Below are 23,999 nucleotides of genomic sequence, written 5' to 3' on the forward strand. Positions count from 1 at the left end.
AGGCCTATCACAGCCTTCCTTGAGGATCCCAAGGGACTTTAATTTAGCATCAATGATGTGGCAATTGCCATTAAGTCACGAAAAGTTGGGAAGTCGGCAGGCCCTGACAAAGTGCCAATAGACCTATACAAAGAAGAACCAGCTATCTGGGCCCCGATCCTATGGAAGCTCTTTAAAGCATGCGTCATTACTGATTCTGTCCCCGATTTGTGGCGGATGGCCGAAATTGTGCCCATTTATAAGAAAGGGGGAAGGGAGTGCCCCAAACTATTGCCTGATTTCCTTGTTAGTGCGGGTAAAATCTTCGCCAAGGTACTATTAGGACAAATACAGGCATGGGCCTCAGAAAATCTGATTATAGGCATGCTTCAGGCAGGTTTCCAGAGGGGGAAGGGTACAGTAGATCAGAGTTTCCGACTCTACAACATCATTCAAAAATATACCATCCTTAGGAAGATGAGACTTCATGCCCCTTTTGTGGCCCTTAGGATGGCTTTTGACTGCGTCCCACGAAATTTGCTACGGAAAAGAGAAATGCCAGAGGGATTTTTAAGGGCCATCAAATGCATTTACAGAGAGAACAAGGCCGCAGTCAGCGTGGGCCTGGGGTCAAGGTCACCGATAAATTTGATGTCACGAAAGGAGTAAGGCAGGGCTGCCCCCTGGCTCTTTTGTTGTGTATTTATATAGAGGAAGTGGTGAAACAATTGTTGGCTGGGGGCAAGGATCTGCCAAAGCTGGGCAATTGGAGCTATCCTGGTCTGTTCTTTGCAGATGATGCTGTGATTATGTCGACCACCCCCAGGGATTAAAGCAGTTGTTGTTAGCTTTTGTGAGGAGCTAAAACTGCCTTTGAGCACAGAGAAAACAAAAACAATGGTCTTTAGGCCCCGCTTTGCTAAAATAGTGACTCTTGGATTTAGTGCAGGGGGATGCCACTAGAACAAGTAAAGCATGATCACTTGGGTACACGCTTCAGTAATCGTGGCAAACAGTCAAGTCTAATTACCAGAGCCACTGTCACGTTAGAAAAGTATAGTAGTGGCACCCAGGCTTTTTCAACAATCATGCAGGGGCGCGTTTTCCCCTGCCTTGGATTTATATAAGAAGCATGCCACGACAGCTGCCCTTTTTGGGGCAGAACTATGGGAGTTTGTAGACCTAAAGTCACTGAGAACGGTGGAAATTAAGTTTCTCAAGAGACTATTGTCTCCCTTTATGCCCAATGTTCTGTGCATCTCAACTTGACTTATGCCCAATTGATGTCATTGCCGCAGTCAAACCAATTCTCTACTGGCTCTGGCTTTGGGGGACGCCCAAACTTGATTCTTATAGGGCGAACATGATCCACCTGATGAGGCTAGAGGGAGCGATGACATTTCCATTGCTGGTGCATGTCAGAAAAAGCCTCTGACTTGAATGAGCAAGAAGTATGGACCCAACCACAGTCGATTAATAAACTAAAGTCCAAATGTATAAAGGCAAAGCTATGCAAGGAACTATATACAGGACGTATGTTTGTAGCATGCAGGAACCTAAAGTATGCACCCAACTATGTATTGTCAGATTTTGAATTAAAAAAATATATGGACTGGATCAATCCTCTGCTTGCCCATGCACTTTTTATTAATTTTAGATCAGGTTCATTGAAGGTGGCAAAATTCACCGCCTCATGGAGGCCAGGAAATAAGAGTGAGTCCCCCCTGTGTAACGCAAGTTAGGAAACTGTTATACATTTTATGATTTTTTGCTCTGCCACCCAGGGATTGAGAAAGTTCTATTTAAATCCCCTAATAAGACTAGCTGACGTATACACAGTCATCAAAGCCTTTGAGTAACGTAAGACAACCGATGACCCAGGAAGGGTTTATAAAGTATGAAAATGTATACATAGGGCCTGGTTGTTGAGGATTAAAATGTGAGATGTTGCTCTCATGACAAATGACGACCCAGTATCTGATGTTTAGGGAGACTGTGAGTGTTCTATTTTATGACTCATTACTGGCCACTCTCTGGAGTACATGTCTTGTTGGGTACCAATGAAACAACGAACGATGTTGCAGACCATAGAAGGTTTAAAATATGAGATATTTAAAATATGAGATGTTTTTAAGATTACTAGTGATTTAGATCTATTCTTTTGGTTGGCTGCGAGTTTTAAACTGTATGCTATGGAAGTGGAATCTCTCCCCCCTCAAGACATGGTCTTACTAGATTTTATAATTGATTTGTTTTAGAATTTGGATGAATTGAATGTCATTTCTTTTTGATATATTAATTTGTATTCAATCTATTTGCTATGTAATGTGACAATGTTCTTTTATGGCTTAATAGCCGAATAAAAATGACGAAAGTAAAAATGGCTGGTTAATTTAATTCAAGAAGTCTCTGAGAATTGGGTGCAATTACCTGTAACTTGTGATGAGACCAGCAAGAATAGCTTTTTACATATGTCATCAAGATGTAAGAGTATGTTGTACTTGAGCACTATATGATGGTGTTTTTCAGGGATGCTGGGGGGTTAAGAAAAAAGAACTTTAAACTTCCCTGTATTGATTCTCATGATGATCTCCTTTGAACCCACAGAGGAGGAAGGACGGGACCTGAGTTGTATCGTGGCCTCGCTGATTCAAGTGATGTTGGATCCTTATTTTCGTACCATTGTCGGCTTTCAGAGTCTCGTACAAAAGGAATGGGTCATGGCAGGATATCCATTTCTAGACCGATGTAACCACTTGAAACGATCCGACAAAGAGGTAAGCATCTTAATATTTAGCAGAGATTCCTGGAATAAATAATGGTCTTGCCTTTTAGATGTCCCGCTATGCCACTGTGATCCTGACCTTGCCCAAGTTCAGCATGCTTGCAAAGAAGCAGTTTGAATTATAGGAAGGGAGAGATGGATGTTGAAGGCAAGTTGGCACCCAAGTACAGATTCACAGTTCATTTCAGTGATGAAGAGGAGTGTGGCAACTGTTGTCCTTGCATACAAAACAGGGTACTACAGATGCATTGTTAATGGTTTTCATAGTTATTTTGTAGCCAATAAAATATTTCCTCGTGGACAATTTGGGGTGTTGTTTGCAAGCCACTCTTCTGTGATGAATATACAATCAGGCTTTCCTTCTAGGAGGCGGGTGTAGATGTGATGGTGTTTATTTTATAACAAACCTGCGTTTATCAAGCAGCAGCAGCAAAGGTCCTCAGGATGCTATCCTTATAGTAGATTTAGGTTTCTGTTAGAGGAGCATGGGTTGGAAGTGGGGGGAGGTAAGGTGTGTGTTGAAGATGGTTGTGGTGGCAGGAGAAGGAAGGGTAAGCGATAGCGACTTCTATAAGGGCTTGGTGGCCATGTTAAGGAGGTCAAACAAGATTAAGCGCGAGAGGGAGAGGCCTTAAGAAACCCTGCACTTAAGAAGTGAGAAGGGAGGACTGTAGGCGGCATGTATTCCTAGTCTGAGCAGCTGCTGTGGGGCTACAGATGGAGGATGGTGGAAGGGGCTGGGTTTGTGTGGTAAAGGTTTGGCAAAGGAAATGGTAAATGATAGTGGAGGAATGGATACTTTTGGGCTTGATAATGGAGGCTGAGATGGGCTGATTTGCCATTTGAGGGGATTGGTGGACTGCTGGTTGGGTATGTGTTGAGCACATGTCTAGGAGTGTTGAGATGGAGTTATAGAATCTGGCCTCGTAGACAGACTTTAGGCGGCCACTCTAGTTATAGTGAGGTTAGCCAAACCCAATCGAGGTAAGCGTGGAGAGTGGTCAAGGCTTAGCCTCAGGAGAAATTGAGTTGGATCAGGGCTCCACAAGGAGTCTACATAGTGAAGCACACAATAATTAAATTTCGACAGGTGTTAGGGAGTTTTGCTAAAGTCCACTTGTGGTAGGGCTTTAAGAAGACTCCACTCTTAGGAATACAGGGCTCCAACCAAAACGGTTTGGTAGCTATGATCGAGCAGCCAAGCTTAGTCTAGGAGGGAGAAGGGCTGTATGGTGAGTACAAAGACCTTTGAGCACACTTCTAGTCAAGGAGGCACACGCTGTAGTTATATAAAAATATGATTTTTATTATACACGAAGGTAATGTTAAAATCAACATGCAAAGCAGGTAAGTAGAAATAGTTCACACAGATATATACAGTAGATATTTGCTGGTGCAAAACTCAATTCCATAGTAGACCTTTTCGATGAATAATAGGGAAGTAGTAATTAAGTTAGCAAATCATATAATCAACCAACATTTACTGGAAAGAGCAATACTGGTAGGTAAATAAACTTTGTGTAGGCCTTAACTTTAGAAGTCGAACCCTATGTGGGGAAGGAGTGTCTCAAAGTCCGAAGAGGACATTGGGGGACCAGAGACCCGTGGGCGGCAAAACAAAGGTAGGCAGATGCTGTCAGTTATACATTCACAGAAGATGCTTTTTTATAGCAGATGGGTAATGGAATTGGATTCAAGGGATTCTTTGGGGCTAGGTAGGCCACCTGAAAGATTTTAACCCCTAGGACAGGGGTCCTGATTCCTGGGATAACACGGTTGGGTCCCAGGGTATTAAGAGATTGCAGGTCTGGAAGTTCGCAGCTTGTCGTGGGTTGGCTCAAACTGTAGCTGGTCTCGATACTGATTATTTCCACCAGTCCAAGGAAGGAAGTAGTCCGGTCTGGATCTCCCCTATCGCATAGAAGAGAGGGCTAGAGCTGCAGTCACTTAGTCGGCTCTGGTGGGTGCTGGAGGTTGTGGCAAACGTGCTTCTTCAGAATGGATATTCCAGTGGTCAATTCTGGCTTCTGCAACAAGACCCTCGCCTTATATACAGGAACCCAATCAATCAGCATGCATGCTACATTCAAACTTTGGATGGTGGCTGCCCCTAGGAGACAGCCAGGCACCCAGTCAGAACTGGTTCCAAACAGACATACTGGAGGACAAAGACCTGAGGAGTTTGTGTCCTCCCAGCTTCCTGTCCTCCCAGACACGTTGGAGCTTCCAGCAACATTGCAAAGAAGGTGCTGTGTGCTGCAGTAGTAAAATACGGTATCATACAAAAATGTCACCCTCATTTGTGCGCTCCCGCAGTCACTGTGACTTTGGAGGCGCACAAAATGAGGGTGACATTTACTGTGCCCAAGCAGAGCGGGGGTTGCGCGGGAGTCCCCCGCTCTTCCTGGGCGCTGTAATGGGGGTCAGGGGTTGCGGGGGGGTCCCCCGCTTACCATTTTGGAAAGCGGGGGACACATAAAAATAAATAAGCACCCTGCAGCATCAGCTCCAACCCATGTTAATGGGAAGAGCTGACACCGCAGGGATCAGAGTGCGGGCGGCACATGCAGAAGTGTGCCGCCCTAAAGGTAAGTGGGGTGGAGGGTTGGGAGGGGTAATGCAGGCCAGGGGAAGCGGGCACAGTGATCCATATGATCACTGCGCCTCACCGTAACTGCCGTCAGCATTTTCGGCGTCACAGTTGTGAGCGGCGCAGTGATCACATAGATCCATAAAATACAGATGCCACAAAAAGACAAAGGAAAGCAGACTCCATTAAGAATAACCAAAAAGGGTTATGTGAGTCCAATAGTCCAACAAAAAGTCCTGGGGGACTCACCAAGTGGGGAGAATTACACACAAGATGGACATTCTACCCAACACATTTTGTATACAAGCAAACATGTCACATATAATCTTACCTAAATAAGGATGTACCTTAAAGAGTAAATGCCAAGTGAGTGCCTCAGAGTATATGCAGGGGCATACAAGGTAAACTTTAACCAAACTTTGGTAGGACCACCACACCCACTTTTTTCTGCATCCATAGTTCATTCTCTTCTACTCACTTGTCTACCCTATTCACCACTTGCCTAAATCAACAGTTTTGAGTTTAATAGCTTTATTTCGGTCAACAGACAATACATACATATAGGTCATTCTAAATCAACCAAGCTCAAACTTGTGCCACATTTCTAATCGTCCATTCAGCTTCACCAACCCAACACGCTTTGTCACCACTTGTCCTCCCCACCCACCTCAACCTATCCATTTCTCCATTAGCACCTGCTTACCCCGTCTCCCCCAACACCCAGCTCATTCAATTCTTCTCACCACACCCTCACTGTGCATACCACTCAACTGTCACCCACTTACCCATAATTTGCTTTTCTACCAAAAGGTGCCCTATGCTGTTTAACGCCATACTCTACCTCACTTTCTCTTTAGGCAACTTTCCCTCAATATTCTATGGACCCCCAAACCTTTTTCTTCCTGACTTTTACAGGGAAGTGAAGCCTTCAGCTTCCTTTCACTGGCCTTCTGCTAATTTCCCCATGACAAAATGATCAGTCCTTCAGATCCCTTTTGTCTTTTTAACTTTATACCTTTTTGGTAACTTTTTGACCGTGCACACAGCATCTTAGATTGCAGTGCAGTGGGGATACTTTTGTATCACCCTAGTCCGTTACACTTGAGGTTTTTGGTTACTTTTATATGTGCCTGAGGACGCGTTGGTGGCAGGAGATACATGCTTAACAATTTTTGCATTATTTTTAGTCTGCACATTCACGTTTACCACGTCTGGCTACTAAATGTTGCGAGTTCCCTAAAATGGGCGTGCCACAATTTTTTGCATGTCCTTTGGCCATGCTGTACCTTGCTGACACTCGTGTGCTGCATTTCACGGAATGCAAGTCCAATGGAGGGTCGTTCCAACTGTTCACATAGCCACACACGACATGCGCACTATTTGACTATACCCTACCCTAAAAATACATCACCACCAATGGAATACAGCAGAGTACAACAAATTCAGTTCAGCCATCCACATAGCTTCACTCTATTGACAATTTGAAACAGCATCCCGCCCACACCTGCTTATATTGGCTGCAGTTGGGGACCTAGCCATTCTCTACCTACCTTTGCTTGTGCTATTAATGCACACAGACTTTATCACTCCTCTCAACTCAGACTACGGTCGTCCAAAGGGTGTTCCTCCTCACAGCGCTTTGAGGAAGTAAGCGCTATACAAATGCCAAATAACATCACTTTCTGATGCTTGTGAACCTGCTTTGAATCACATGCTGTGCATATAGTTCGACATCTAGTGGAAATCACAGACATAAAGGGACGTCGACATGGGCATGACTGTAACACTATCCCTAACATGACATGTAGTGTACCCAAAATGCCTCACACGTTGAGGTCCCTCGATTTTCCACCAACCCAGTTGATCGCCTATGCAGAGCTCGCAAGAGTTTTATAGTGCTAACTTTATCCGCACGACCTATGGTCGTCTAGTCTCCCGACTAATCTTCTCGACGACTGCCTCGTGGGTTCCTACTGCCAATGACATCAACATCAACCAGGCCCTTACAGTAGGGAGAGTGGGCCCCTGGGCTTTCATCTCTAAGAATGTATTTCCTTTACCCATCTCTTTTCTTCTTGGTTTTGCTGCCGCTATCCTCTGCTATGGAGAGGACGCAGTTTAAACTTTGCCCATCGTGTAACGGCAAGTTTCATTGGAAGGACACCCTTTGCAGATGCAATCGGCGTCTTCCTCGAGACCACGACGAGCACTCAGGCAAGGCCTGCAAGCTCTATTGACCAAAAATATTGAAAGACAGGCGGACTAAACAGTGGTGGCCTACGCTATGCACACCGAAAGCCTTTCCCCCATTGGCGCCGTCACTTCAGACAACGAGGAATCCGTCTGCAGCCACGGCTCCGAATTGGAAGCCATAAACTTTTCAGCAGAGCCTGTAGGCTCCCAAATGCCCGTCCCCAGCCCTGACAGACAGGCCCCTGCTCTGTTATGGGGAGATCACACCCCAGCGACAATGGGCACCCACGCACCATGGATACAAAAGCACCCAAACCCTAAGGCCTCTTCAGAGGAATCATCGAAGCGCACAATTGCAACAGGGCCGCCGTAAACTTCAACAGCACCTTCCGAACCTCACGGTTTGGCACCCTCCATGCAACCGCTTTTGCAGCATGTGACTGGGCATCCCTCTGGAACAGACTTTTACCCCCAAAAAACATACCGTCGTTGACGCACCGTCCAAGGGGACACAAGAACCTAGGCCTCGGTGGAGTCGCCGACCGTGACTGCGCCTCCAGGCATGTCAAAACCTTCGATACAACCGCCATAAATTCACCAAATCCCTGCAGCTATTATTTCGGCAGCCACAGAGCACAAGTGCACCCCTCTCGTCGAGAGGGCTGTTCTGAAGCACCCTAGCCTCTCTTTAAGGCCTTATTGGGAAGATTGCCCCTTCCCGGGCAACCTTTTCCACCTCCAGACCCTAGAGTATTGACATTTCGGACAGGTACATTATAACAAAAAGACCCAGAGAAGAGGACTCGTGCCCCATTCCTTACAAACTGCAGAAATTACCCATCTCTGCACAGGGACAACATGAATATATCTTGCATGTCCCAGAGGACCCACCACAGTAGGATACTTATGAAGACATGAATCCTTTTGCACAAGACACGGCTGATCAAGAACCAGACTGGGATCAGGAGCAGGCGGGGGATCAGGGCCCTTGGCTATCACCATTGCATACCCCTAACCCGGACATCTGCCTAGATCCCCTTTCTCCTCCACAGAGGGATTTGTCACCTGTTGACGACCAGATGTTTAATGCTATTCTAAAAAGAGCAGCCGATAATTTCCAAATTGCAACATGTAAATCAGCTCCAGACTCGGACTTCATGGAGGATATATTCAAGGAGAAGGCTCCGACTAGTCAAGCCATGCCCCTTCTAAACTCTATAAAGTGGCAGCAGGGGCCCTTCCATGCTGTCCCCGTCCCTCACATGGGCGGTCAACCCCTGGGTTGAAAAGTTATTCCGCCTATCACCTTCCGACCCACTCTACATATAAGGGATCATGCTACACCAGATTCTTTGGTGGTCACTGCCACTTGGAAGAGGGCGTGGGTTCCATTGTCTTCGGTGGAAGCCCCACAGTACAAAGACGGTAAAAAACGTTATGCCCTGGGTAAACGGATCACCGCCTCTGCGGCCTACTCCACAAGGATCGCAAATACCCCTCTCCTGGCAAGTTACAGTGATGTACAATGGGGCCTAGTTCAGGATAATCTTCAAGATGTTCCAGAGTCCACCCGATCACGCCTGCTGGCGGTCTTGACTGAAGCCAGGCAAGTCACCCATCACATATTGAAGACAACTCTGGACCCTGCTGAGACCGCTGGATGCACCCTCGCCCAGGGGACCTTACTTAAAAGACACGCCTGGTTAAAGAAGTCCGGCTTTAAACCCGAAACTCAGGCCTCGCTGATCAACAAACCATTGGAAGACTTCATCTTTTTTCGGAAGGCTGTTGATGACACCGTGCAGACGGCAAAGAAAGAAAACAAAACACTAAAGTCGCTTAGCCAGATCACAGCTAAACCCTTCCACCAATGTGAAGGCTCGCCGTTCCTTTCATGGCCAATCTTTTTCCCGCTCTCCCCAAGGACAATACGGCTCAGGGAATGAGCCTGCGGTCAAGGCTCATCTGGTAGCCACCAATACCAACAAGAGACCCTCGTAGGGGCAATGGTAGAGGCTGGTACTCTACTGCTAGAGGCTCCCCGGTCTCCACCTCAAAGTGACTCACTAGTTCGGGCCCCCTCCAACGCTTGTTGTCATTCATCCATGCCTGGGAGGGGATCATATCAGACCAGTGGGTGCTAAAGAACGTTGCCCATGGCTACTGCATCGAGTTTCTGCGGCCACCTCGATACCACCCACGAGAAGCAGACACCTGACGCCTGAACACCTGCGCATCCTGCTGCAACAAGTTCAGGTCCTGCTGGAAAAGAGCGCCATAGAAGTCATCCCCATTCTACAGGTAAATGAGGGTATTTATTCAGTGTACTTCCTTGTACCCAAAACAGATCTCACCATGCGTCCTGTTGTAGACTTCGCCCGTCGAGCAAGTCTGTCAGACCTCACAAATTCAGGATGACAACACTGCAGGAGGTAATCCCACTGCTGCAGGAGGGGGATTACGTGGCCACATTGGACATGAAAGGTGCATACTTTCATATTTCAATGTTGCCAGCGCACAGAAAGTACCTCCGGTTCATTGTTAGAGGACACCCACTATCAGTTCAAGGTTCTCCCTTCAGCATTGCCTCAGCATCACAGGTATTCAACGAAGGTACTGGAGGTAGTAGCTGCTCACCTGCGCAGGCAGTCCATCCCAGTCTTTCCTTGCCTCGAAGACTGGCTCATAACAGGGGATTTGTACGGAACATGCCAAGCATATCCATCACTATGTCCTCACTGCCTCACCACAACTCCATAGCACCTACTAACTTCTTACCATTTTGGCCACCTCATTTGACCACCCATGACACCTCATATTGACACCACTTAATACTACGAACGCTCTCACTCCCACTCAGTGGACTAATCCACCTGCTGCCAAACCAATTCCTAACCAACCATGTGCCACAATAACTAGGAACCGCAGACTAGGCTCCAGACTCGGGCAACCTCACTGATTAGTCACATATGACGAAGCCAAAACTATCAACCCTAAACTTGTATCTGCTAAATATAAGACTACCCCCCCACCTCCAACAATGCAATTATAAATGACCTTACCTGTTTATCTAATACCTACAAGGCCTCAGAGCAAACTAAGTAAATCTAGCATACCCATCAAAGGAGCACTCATCAGTGCCCGATCACAAACGGCCCACACACTAGACATTGCTGACTTTCTCATTGCTATCCAATTAGATTTTTTGGCTATAACAGAGACCTGGCTGTTTACTGCAGCCGGCCCCACACTGTCTCTTGCCATTCTTGATAATTACAGTATCATTAGACTTGACAGAGAATCTTCTAAAGGCAGCGGAGTTGCAGTTATATCTAAGACTCACCTTGTCCTAAGAGCCAGGCCTCACCTCCCATTCCCATCAGCGGAACCTTTATCCATGAAACTCCTGCTTTCAGCATCACATTCCTTAAAAATACATCTTATATACAGACCCCCAGCCCAATATCGACCTTTGAAGAAGATATTTCGCGACTTCTCTCCACTAATACTAAATCTGGCTCACAAATCCTACTACTTGGCAACCTCAATCTAGGCTTTTAAGATCCTAAAGGTGACATTGCCTGAACCATTGCTAATTCTATCTCATAATTAGGCTTCTTTCATCGTAAGACTAAGCCCACTCAAAATAAAGAAAGAATCCTAGATTGGATCGCTGGCCTGAATAGGAACATGGATATCCTCACTAACGCACCATGTGCCTGGACAGACCATCTCTTCATCTCTTTCACCCTACAATAGAGTATCCAACGTAGCCCGCCTACTGCTATGGCACCACAGGCACTAACGAGAAATAAAAGAACATCACAACAGAGAATCTACTAACTCTCTTATCCTATCCTGAAGCACCCAACCACACTCACTGACCCTTCAACATGTGTAGATCTATATAATCGAACTCTTAGCCAAGACATAGACTCTCTAGCTCCACTGAAACTGCGTAAAGCCAAGCCTCAAGCACACCTTAACTCATGGTTCACCCCAAGCCTTAACATTCTAGGTAATAATAAAAGAAGACTAGAAACGTTTTGGAAAAAATACCCTTCCCTCAGCAATAAAGCATTATTTGCAAAAGCTGCCAACTGTAAGTCAGCTATCGTCCAAGCCAAAAGTGACACTTATAATAACAGATTGACCAATGCCAAATCTGGCACTAAAGAACTATTTACCGTCCTTAGAGAGTTGGAGATGACTATGCCTCCCATCGAAACCTGTTTCAAAGGTAAAGCATGGTGCACTAAGGTTGAAGCAGCTTTATACACACTGGTGACAACCTTAATAGGATTTAGTCCTCGGGCGAATTCCTGTTTGTTGGCTTGCTTTAGATAAACTTGGTTGTCAGCTGTGGTATTGCATCATTATCCAGATTGCCATAGATAGTTAAACTATTTTTCAATTGTATACATTTCCACTTGCGACATACCATATAAGATTCTTGGTTTTGAGTGCCAAATAAAAGTTCTTCACACTTGTCAGATTTCTTATCAAGAGTTTAACTTTTTATTGCATACATGAACTTGTTCTCTCTTTCATACATGAATTCGTTCTCTCTACACGTGTTTCAACCTTGTTTTAGTCACAAGGGATCATCAGGAGAGATTTATAGCTGTTTTTTTGGAGAAAAAAACAAAATACATTTGTTTTAGACGAAAGAAAAAAGATAGTAAAAGGGAAACATTTTGGCTGAAAATATTTTCAATAATATATTCTATTAGACATTTTTTTAGTCTTATATAATTCTTTTCATCATATTAGTATTTAACAGCCTCCATAATGGCTTTCATTTTTCTTGTGTCAGCATTATAACATTACAAGTAGAAAATTCTATAGAGATGGCACTCACCAATAATGTGTACTTTGGGCCTTTTTTGCCTAAATTTCAATCATTCAGCTTTGTTTCAATGCACTCTCTTTGGGCACAATTCTAATATTCCTTTTGGTAGTTACCCTATTTAGAACAAGAAAGCACATATTTTTTGTTGGATATAGTCAGATTTCCTTTTGATAGCGGTCAAGGTACTTTTAAACCTTGGGGCAATCAAGAGTTCAAAATTCTTACCTCTTGCTCTCAAGAGATCCAGCTGTCTCTACCTGGCTCCTTCTTTCGGCGCGCCTTTTTTGTGTATTGCACACGTTGAAGTACGTTATCCGCGTATGATGTCATCACGCCTGCGTTCCCAATGACATTATTGCGTACTCGCATACTGCGTGCCGGCCATTTTGAATGCCGGAACCTTGCTCGTTTTTAAGTTTTCCAAAATTTCGTGTTTTTATGATTTATTGCATGAATGGCTGTATTTTGTTCCCAATATGTGAGTATATTGGAGCTTCATGAGTTGTCATTCAATCTTCAGTTTATTTTAAAGATATTTGAAAGTTTTGGCTTTCACAGTTTTGGCAACATTTTATGCGCGAAATTGAAAGTTTTTTGAAGTTTTTAAATTTACATTCAAATTTCATTATTCATTTCTAGATTTTTTAGTTTTATGATTTACTGGGATAAATGCAGGCAAATATTTTAACTAAAAAGGTCCTTTTAGAAAAATCAATTGCATTTAAAGAAGATGGTATTTTACTTCTAATGACAATTGAATTGAAGAGATAAGATTAAAAAGAAGGTTCAAGATTGATGTGAAATAATAGAGAGTGGATGTTGGAAAAAATATAATAAATAAAAAAAATGAAAAATGAAAGTATCGGGGAGAGAAGGTTTAGTGTTAGTAGGTACCAAAAACATATATTCTTAAAGCCAATTACAAAATTCATTCTCCGAGTTCAGTCCAGTATCACGTGTCCATTAAACAGATCCAGTTTGATTCCCGTTGTCTTAGTATCTGTTCCTTGTTCCCTCTTCTGGGTAAATCTTCAATTTTATCCAGACCATAGATTTTGAATTTGTCCACTTTGAGCCCCTGATGTTCCATCATGCAATGAAGTGATAATGGATATTTCATGTCTTGATTTCTTATGGCTCCTTCTTCTCAGTGGATTTAAGGTGACTGGGGCTTAATCTATTCCGTAGTGTTGTAGCTTTTCTATAAAATAAGCCTAGCTTGTCATCAATATGCTTTGGTATTTGGCATTCTAATTTTAGCATGTCCCAATGTTTTTTAAGGATTTTTCTTAAATGTTTATGCATCTGATCCATAGGTGGTGATGCATTTTGTTTTTGTAGGTAACTTCCCCTTTCTCGGTTTATCTTGCAACAGGTATTCTCTTGAAATTATTTCAGCTTTTTTGATTGATTCCTTTATTTTGTTTGCTTTGTATCCTCTTTGTGTAAACTTAGTAATTGTTCCTTCTATGTTTGATTCAAATGCTTCTACTGTAGTGCAATTCCTTTTTATCCTTAGTATTTCCCCATACGGGATATTAGATATGATGTGCTTTGGATGGTTGCTTTGAGCGTGTAAAAGACTGTTGCCTGCAGTTGGTTTTACATACAAGTTTGTAAGGATTTTGTCTTCTACTGCAGAGATTTCAAGATCTAACAATTGGATCTCGTCTTTGCTAAAGCTTGTGGTAAATTTCAAATTGTATTCATTTTTGTTTAGATAGTCTACATATTGGTTGAAGTCTCTTTTGTCTCCTTCCCAGATCAGAAAGATATCGTCAATGAACCGACGCCAAAAGATATTTGTGCAGTCGGTAAAGGCCATTTGGACCCCATCGCGGTGCCTTGTTTCTGCCTATAGATTTTTTTGTTGAAGCAAAAGATATTATGTAAGGTGAAATTCAGCATTTCCAATAGCATGTTATTCTCTTCTTTAAATGAAATCGATCTTGTTTTCAAAAAGTATTCAGATGCAATAATTCCTTGATTATGATCGACACTTGTATACAATGATACAATGTCCAATGTTGCCAGGTTATAGTTGCTTTGCCAAGGAATTGAGTCTAGTTGTTGAATATGTTTTGTATCTCTTATGAAAGAGGCTAAGTGCATTGTTAGAGGTTGTAGATGTATATCGATGAATTGCGATATTCTTTCCGTGATTGAACCTATCCGATTAATTATAGGTCTAAAAGCTGGGTATCCTATGTATTGTTTATGGATTTTTGGGAGGAAGTAAATCGTGGACATGATTAGATGTTGTACATTCATATAGCTTTGTTCTTCCTCCGTTAAGAGACCCGTTTTAAGCCAATTTTGACTCATTACAAGTTTGTTAGTTCCTCCAATTGATTTTGATCTAATATTTCATAATTTAGTTGATCATTAAGTTGTTTTGAAACTTCTTATATAGTCCTGTCTGTTCATTAGAACCAGCTTTCCTCCTTTGTCCACCATTTTTATGATAACTTCCTCGTTTTTGGATAATTTTCCAATTGCATTCCATTCTTTTGATGTAAGATTAAAATGAATTCTTCTTTTCCGATTTTCTAGGTAGTTCTTCCTGAGATTCTCTGACAGCTTTTTGGAATAGGTCTATCACATTTTCTGAATTAAAGTTTGGTGTAAATTTTGAAGTTGGTCTGAGTGTTGTTTCTTCTGAAATAAGTGTCTATTTCCTGTTCCTCTATATATTTTTGTATTGTGTACTCTTCATCTCCAGCTATATTAAGCAGGTCAACTGTTTGCTCTATAAACTCTTCTGAGAGTACTGATGGTGTTATTGTCACTTCTGGTTGAGTTTTTTGTTTTGGATTTTCCTCAAAGTATTTTTTTAATTTCAGTTTTCTACAAAATCTATAGAGATCTAATTGCGTCTGAAAATAGTCCATTTTGTTGGAAGGGCTAAAGGAAAGGCCCTTATTCAGTGCTGAATTCAGATTGGCATCTATTTTTTGATTTGAAAGATTCACTATTAAGTCTACCTTTGATTTCCTCTCAGCTTCGGTCTTAAACGCGCGCAATACACAACAAAGGCACCCCGAAACAAGGAGCCAGAGAGAGACAACGGGATCTTTTGTGAGCAAGAGGTAAGAATTATGAACTCTTGATTCGCCCAAGGTTTAAAAGTACCTTGACCGCTATCAAAAAGAAAATCTGACTAGATTTAACATCCAACTAAAAATATGGGCTTTCTTGTTCTAAATAGGGTAACTACCAAAAGGAATATTAGAATTGTGCCCAAAGAGAGTGCATTGAAACATAGCTGAATGATTGAAATTTAGGCAAAAAGGCCCAAAGCACACATTATTGGTGAATGCCATCTCTATAGAATCCTCTACTTGTAATGTTATAATGCTGACACAAGAAAAATGAAAGCCATTATGGAGGCTGTTAAATACTAATATGATTAAAAGAATTATATAAGACTAAAAAAGAATGTCTAATAGAATATATTATTGAAATAACATTTTCAGCCAAAAATTATTTTCCCTTTTACTATCTTTTTTCTTTTATCTAAAACGTATTTTGTTCTCTTTTTCTCCAAAAAAACAGCTGTAAATCTCTCCTAATGATTCCTTGTGACTAAAACAAGGGTGAAACACGTGTAGAGAGAAAGAATTCATGTATGAAAGAGAGAACAAGTTCATGTATGGAATAAAAAGTTAAACTCTTGATAAGAAATCTGACAAGTGTGAATAACTTTTATTTGGCACTCAAAACCAAGAATCTTTAATGGTATGTCGCAAGTGGAAATGTATACAATTGAAAAATAAGGTTCAAGCAGCATTACTAGACAAAATATTGATGCTTAAATCTAAAATTGAAAAGAAAAAACATAGCATCTCCTCTGAACTAACCATTTCTCAGTCTAAACCTACTACTGCCAAAACTGCCCATTTAATTTTACTCCTTTGTCCATTAAAGAGGTTGAAAACATAATACTAAGCCTCAAACCATCCCATTGCCAAGGTGATATTTGCCCTGCAAATATCATTAAAGAGGCAGCGAAAGAACTCGTACCTCCTATCACCACATTTATAAATGCCTCATTTGAAAAAAGTATGGTATCGACCAACCTTAAACGCTTGGGTCCTTCCATTGCTAAAAAAGCCTAACCTCGACCCTGACATGCCCACAAACTACAGACCTATCACTACAATGCCTTTCTTTTTAAAAATCTTAGACAGGGCTGCTTATTTAGAATACAAGCATATCTAGAATCCAAGAATCTTTTCGTCCTGCGACAATCGGCGTTCAGACACGGTACCGAAACTGCTCTACTAGACCTAAAAACTCAATTAGATGACCAAAATGACAAAGGTAATATATCACTCCTCCTGCTGTTAGATTTATCAGCCACTTTCGACCTGGTCAGTCATGAAATCCTGTGTAAGCACCTTACCCTTTCAGCCCACTTCTCAGAAAAAGCTACAGCTTGGATTCACTCATTCTTTGACAATGGAACAATGAGTCTTCTCACCCACAGCATCGGCAGGTCCTGCTCCAGTGACCTGCGGAGTACCACAAGGGTCTCGTGTCTCACTGATGCTGTATAATAATTTCACAGAGCCTCTTTTCGACGATCTAGACCTCTTGGGTGTCACCTACACAATTATGCAGATGACGCCCAAGTTCTTATTCCCATCACTGGAAATTACGACCTGTATATAAAACTGCTCAACAAAATATACCTCATCATTCAGGCATGGATGTCCTCACATGGCCTCTGCCTTAATGATGAGAAGACTGAACTACTCCTCACCAGCTCCCAAGCCAAACTAAACAAACTTGATCCCAGATACAACTCCTTTAACATAAATGGAAATAGCATTTCAGTCCCAAAGGTATTTGACACTAGGATTTTAGCTAGCGTCATCCTTAACACTAACTAAACAAGTAAATGCAACAGGTTCTGCCACTGCCTACATATGTAACCTTATAAATACCTGCAGACCGTTCTTCTCGACAATCTGCTTGATACTAGCGAGAACGCTGATATTATCAAAATTGGATTACTGCAACATACTTTACTTATGAACCAATACGCGTAATCTAAATAAACTACAAATACTGCAAAACAATTTACTAAGATCAGCCTTTAACATACCAAGATTTCATCACATATCTGAAACCAGACGGAAAGCCTGCTGGCTCTCGGTAAAGCATAGAATCTCCCTCAAAACACTCACCCTTACCCACAAATGCCTTTCCAACCCAGCACCCAAATAGAGCCACTCAATCCCATTGCCTCGGCTTCCCCAGATTTAACTTACAAAAATCAGGAGGCAGTAGCTTCCCTGTCCTAGCACCTGAACTATGGAACTCCTCACCCATAGCTCTATGAGTAGAACCAACGCTTTCACAATTCAGGACTAATGTAAAACCACTGGCTCAACTCCCAAGAGACCTAATAAACTTCCCTGCCTTACTGCAAGGCTTCCTGATGGTCTATCTCCTAACGTACCAGCTAACGTTTTCCCTAATTGATATCCACCTACTCTACCTATTTACTGTACATAACCTGTCCATTATCTTATACTTCCTACTTGTCTTACTGTAAACTGTTACTACGTGATGTATCTTCCCCCTTGTTGTATATAGCTTCTTATTATTTGATGTATCCATATCTTCCCTCTTAATGTACATAAAGCATCTTTCTTGCATTATGTTTGCTGTACTGTGCATGTAGATTATGAGATGCACCCAGTTATGAGGGTCAGGCGCGCTATATAAATAAATAATTCAATTCAATACAATTAAATTCAACCAAACACCCAGAAGACACTAGATCTCCTCTTCAACCTAGGTTTCTCTATCAACGAGAAAAAATCCAGTCTAGACCCCAATCAACTCAAACAGTTTCTGGGGGCTCTAATACGGACCAAAGAGAGCCTTGTCTTTCCCTCCGAGAGGGTTCAAAACATGCTGTTCCAGATCCCTCACTATGTAGCCAGTCACCAGGTGACCGTTTGCAAAGCCATGTGATTGTTGGGGATGATGGCTTCCTGCGTCTTCCTAGTTCCTGATGCTTGTCTGCACATGCACCCCATTCAAGAGTGGCTCTCAAGCCAATGGGATCAGGCCAGCAGCCAGTGGCACGATCTAGTGGTGTCTCGGCAGCACTCTTTCAGTCTCTGCAGTGGTGGTCAAGGGAAAACCTTCTGCAGGGGAAAACCTTCACCACCCCCACAGACAACGTACCCTTTCGATCTTCGAAAGAAAGATGCAATACTCTACGGTTACCACTAGATGTCAGACTATATGCGCAGCATGTAAATCTAAGCAAATACAATCATCAGAAATGCTATTACAGTGAGTAATGCATTTCATATATCTGTGTGAACTATTTCTACTTAATTTCATAATGATTTTAACATTGCCATAGTGTATATAATAAATTTTCATATAACCGCACAGTGTGTGTGTCCTTGATTATATGTGTACTCGAAGGTCTTTTTACTCGCCTACAGCTCTTCTTCCTTGTAGACCAAGTCTGGCTGCTCTGCCATAACTACCAAACCTTTTGGGTAGTTCCGACAAAACCTAAGAGTTCTAGCCATGTACTCCAGAGGTGGACTTTAGTAAAACTCCCTAACAATAATCAATTTAAACATAGCTGTTACAGGGTACTGAGAGTTGCTGATTGTAAAAAGTGAAAAAGACTGAATTCCTAAACTTCAAAGAATGACTGATGGTAGTAATAATTATTGAATGTCTTTGTGGAAGTCCTGTGATGTTGAATATCAAAGTACTTCAAAATGCTACATTACACATAGAGTAATTTAATCGCATTAAACATTCCATGTAGTTTTTCACTAAGCACTCAGTGTAGAGCGTGTGTGTATATAATACAGTAAATTTCATTGTTGCACAAATAAGAACTGAAAATGTAGCAGAACTGGATATTGTCTTAAATATATTTGGAAAAAGTTAAAATTTCACCTGACATTGCCCCAAGTTTGAAAAAAAAATCTATTTAAAAAGTACTTGTTCTAGTAAGAGAATAACTGGTCTATAGGATTTTCATGCATAATATGCTTCTTTTATAAACTAAAATATCATGCTTTTTTAAAGCCTATTGAAAAAAGGATAAAGAGAAACACTCATCTGTATTAGAATATTTGTTTTTAAAGAGGGAAATGCATTTCAATCCAAAAATTGAGAAAAATAATTGTTTAATGACATCTGTCGATGGTAGATATTTATTTTTGAAGGATTATTTTACAATAAATCACTAATTTAGTCTGTCACCACCCATCACCTCCACCAATGCAACAATCTGGGACAAGAAACAAGCTGTTTTAACAAGAATAGTTTGTTTTATTTAAAGTAATCAATACATACAAGGTGGTCCCCTAACTTTCATTGCTCGGGAATTCACCCGCAATATGCATTTTAAATGAGGCAGCTTGTCTACAGAAGGGTAAATGCAGCCTGCCTGCTAATGTCTCGCTCAAGCTTTGATTCCAATTCAATCAAATATCCATATATAGAAAAACAAAGGAGAACGACTGTTCTAGATCATAAGATAATATAGTCGCATTCTAAATGCACAAATTGACATTGATTGTTTATTTTAGAAAGAAATGTAAAATAGTTCTTCAAATTAAGTTCGAAACAAAAGCATGAACTTCGTTTTCTCTGAAACCACTGATGTTTTGACATTGGAGAAAAATAACAATCATGTTTTTCATAATGTTAGGGAAATTAAAATCTAAAATGTTGGAAACTATCTCTGACAAACTATTTGTTCGAGGGGATTGGGTCCTCTGACCTATTCCATATCTATGACAGGTAATGTCCACAGCTGTGCTGCTTCGGAAAATCTTCGGCGTCTGCGTCGATGACGTCGATGCGCCGTCCCAGAGGACCTCCTCCAACGGCTGAAGTCACCCGATGTGATAAGTAGGACGCACGATGCCCATAGCCTCAGTTCCGTTTTTTCCGCAAACATGTTCGTTTTGTGAATCTCGGTACGTCTCAACACTTTGGAGTGCTGTTGTCTTCTTGGTTTGTTGAACCTGTTCGGTTTTTGTGAAGACCTGTTCGTGGCGATGTCTACTTCGTCTTCAACCCCGCGTCCGGGCTTCAAGAAATGCAGGGAATGTGGGTTCAAGATGTCGGTCACTGACTCGCACGACGCCTACCTCTGGTGCCTCGGGGAGGGCCACGATACGGACGACTGTGTCGACTGCCAGTCGCTCACGGCCGAGGCCTTGCGGGAACGCAAGAAGAAGCTGTCGGTAGGTCGGGTGGCTAAGCCCCAGAAGTCGAGGTCTACGGGGCTTTCGACGGATGACTCGAGAGGCGACTCTCCGCGTCATTGTCGGAAGTCCAGTGGGTCTCCTTCCAGGAGTCGGTCTCGCCACTCCTCTGCCTCTTTGAGGCATTCCCGGATGCGCCAGCATCGGTCGCCTTCCCCGTCCTCTTCTGAGGACTCCGCCCGTCGGCGGGTCGCTTATCCCACCATGCAAGCGACACCGGAGGAATGGGCTTCCTTCGGGATGCAGATGTTAGCGATTCCTGAATCGCAGGGCACCGGTCCATCCGCGCCTCCGAGTGGGGTCGGTCAGCACCGGTCGAGAGACACCACTCGTACGCCTTCGGGCTCGGGTGGTCGGCACGGCTCGCGGGAAAGGTCCCGCTCGGACAAGGGTAGCTGTTATCGCCATGCCCGTTCCAGGTCCCGGCCTTCAATGCACTCGAGACCGCATGAGCCTGTGCCGTCTTCAAAGACATCGACGCATGTGGCGCCGAGGTCATCGACGATTTATCTCGAGGCTCTGCCTCCGAGGGGGTTGTTGACGCTGTCGGCGCCTAGGTCGTCGAGAGACACTATCGGAGCTCCGGCTTCGAGGCCTGTGTCGATGCTGGCGGCACTGCAGCTGACGCCGATTTGCTCGATGCCTATTCTCTCGGCGCCGGCTCATTCGGCGCCCTCAACGCCTTTCAAGGCGGTGGTGTCGGAGGGGCCCCGTGGCACGGGGTTAGCCCCTAGAAAGGCTCTGGCTAAGGTCAGGCACAGCTTTGGTCCCCAGATGTCTTCCTCTCACCGCCTGGAGTACATTTCAGAGGGTGATGAAGGCTCTGATGAAGGCTTGGTTCCGGTTATGGTACCAGATGAGCTTATCTTGGGGCATAGTCAGTTTGATGACCTGAGGCAGTCTCTGCATGATGCCAGTGGACTGGACACCTCTCTGGAGGTGGAATTTTGTAGGCCGGAGCCTGGCACTCATGCCGATTCTTCATACCGGCGCCTTATGTCTCGGGACACCGAGTACTTGGGATGGTCGGCTCCCCCAGGGGAGTTTGTTCAGGATGATCTCGCGGACATCCTTGATCTTGGTCCCCCCACTCACCCGGTACTGCCGTTTCATATGGCTCTGCAGAGAAGGGTGGCAGTGGCTTGGACTGCTCCGGAGAGTCTCCCGGCAGTGGGCAAGTCTTTGTCGCGAAAATACCGTCCAGCCAGTAGCGACCCCTGCTACTTGTTCAGGCACCCCACTCCGGAGAGCTTGGTGGTGCAGGCGGCTACGGCCCCGGCAAAGCAGGCGTCGTATCCTACCATCCCTCCGGATAGGGACAACCGTTTTGACGGCTGGGCGAAGAAAGTGTTTTGTTCAGGGGGTATGGCGATTCAGGCGGCCAACTCCACATGTGCCTTGTCTCGTTTCACACACACTCTGTTGCATTAGCGACTGAACATATTCCCGAAGGGGACGAACGGGATGGTTTCCTTGCTATGGTTCAGGATGGCAAGGATGCCCTGTGTGAGGACGTTCAGTCGGTTTGGACATGGCAGATTGTGTCAGCCGGTCCATGACATCGAGCACCGTAATACGCAGGTTTGCGTGGTTGCGGAAGTCTGGGTTCGCTTCTGATGTGCAGTCCCGGCTCCTCAACATGCCCTTTGACGGTGAACATCTTTTTGGCAGCAAGGCTGACGAGAGCCTTGAGAGGTTGCAGACCTCCAAAGCTGCAGCAAAGTCGTTGGGCGCTGCAGTTCGACAACCTCTGCCTTTTCGTCCTAGGGGACAACAATGGAGGGGAGGTTCCTTTCGCTATTTCTTGTCCTTCAGTAAAGCGAGAGGAGCTAGCAGTCAAAGAGGCCACCGTGAGAGTGCCAGAGGTGGAAAACAGGGTACTCGAGGTGCCAAGGCCGCTCGGGCAGTTGCCTCTTTGCCCCCAGGCAACGCCGCAGCCGCTACCACTCAGTCATGAGGCCAGGTCCCATGGTTCGCCGGTTGGGGGAAGGCTGGCGCAGCATCTTGTAGAGTGGCAAGCCATTACTTCGGATGTATGGGTTCTGGAGATCATAACCCACGGCTACTGTCTTCCTTTTCGGCAGAGGCCTCACGACAATCCACCTGGGAACCTCTCTTTGAAGAGTCCGGATCCGCTCCTTGCGCAGGAAATTCAAGCCCTGCTGGAGAAAGGCGCCATAGAACTGGTGCCTGAAGCGGAGAGGAACAAGGGATGGTATTCCCCCTTATTTTTTGATTTCGAAGAAAGACGGGGGATTGAGACCCATCATGGACTTGAGCGGTTTGAACAAACTCCTCAGGAAGGACAAGTTCAAGATGGTTACTCTCTCTCTCAAGTCCTCCAGGCCCTTCAACTTCAGGACTGGTTGGTGTTTCTCGACCTCAAGGACGCTTACTTCCATGTGCCGATCCATCCCAAGCACAAGAAGTACCTGAGGTTGGCGACTCGCACTTTCAGTTTCGGGTCCTGCCGTTCGGATTGACCTCCGCCCGAGGGTTTTCACCAAGCTCATGGTGGTGGTGGCAGCGCATCTCAGGAAAGGGGGGATTCACGTCTACCCCTACCTGGACGATTGGTTGATCAGGGGGAGCTCTCCCGAGCAAGTCCTGGATCATCTGTCCATCACCTGCCACTCCCTTCACAAGCTGGGCATCTCCCTCAATTTAAAGAAGTCCCATTTGGCGCCAACACAGCGGCTCCAGTACATCAGAGCAGTGCTCGACACATCCCTGGGGCAGTGTTTTCCTCCCCAGGTAAGGGCTCTTCACATTCAGCAGATGGTGCACCAGTTTCAACTTGCCCAGAATCTCCCAGTGTCCGAGTTCTTGAGACTGCTCGGCCTCATGGCATCCTGCATTCTTCTGGTGCCAGAGGCTCGTCTGTGGATGAGATATTTGCAGTGGGCACTCGGGCTCCAGTGGTCTCAGTCCTCCGGCAGGCTGTCGGACCCTGTTCAGGTGCCGCCCTCGGTCGCCCAGGACCTTCTGTGGTGGGACGTTGAAGGCAATCTGATGAAGGGGGGCCCCATTTTGGCTGCCCTGGCTGGAGGTGATGATTGTGACGGACGCATCCCTCATGGGATGGGGAGCTCATGCCAACGAGTTGACAGTCAGCGGTCGTTGGTCTCCGTCGGAGTCCAGACTCCATATTAATCTGTTGGAGCTGATGGCCGTCAGGCTAGCCCTGAAGGCTTTTCTGCCGACTGTGCGAGGAAAGAGTGTCCTGATTCTAACGGACAACACGGTGGCCATGCACTACCTCAATAAAAAGGGGGCGGGGGGCAGGGTCACTTCCTCTGTGCAGGGAGGCGATGCAGCTCGAGTTCTGGGCCA

The 23,999-nt window shown here is 44.3% G+C and overlaps 1 protein-coding gene across 1 annotated transcript in view; it reads left to right on the plus strand.

The window, feature by feature from the left end:
- Nucleotides 1-23,999, plus strand: part of MTMR10 (myotubularin related protein 10) — a 431,932-nt gene that overhangs the window by 317,567 nt on the left and 90,366 nt on the right. The window contains exon 13 of the mRNA XM_069624915.1: nucleotides 2,587-2,756. Within this exon, the coding sequence (XP_069481016.1) occupies nucleotides 2,587-2,756 (170 nt within the window). The remainder of the gene's footprint in view (nucleotides 1-2,586; nucleotides 2,757-23,999) is intronic.

This window comes from Ambystoma mexicanum, chromosome 11, assembly GCF_040938575.1.
Source record: "Ambystoma mexicanum isolate Mex_15411 chromosome 11, UKY_AmexF1_1, whole genome shotgun sequence".
Lineage (NCBI taxonomy): Eukaryota > Metazoa > Chordata > Amphibia > Caudata > Ambystomatidae > Ambystoma > Ambystoma mexicanum.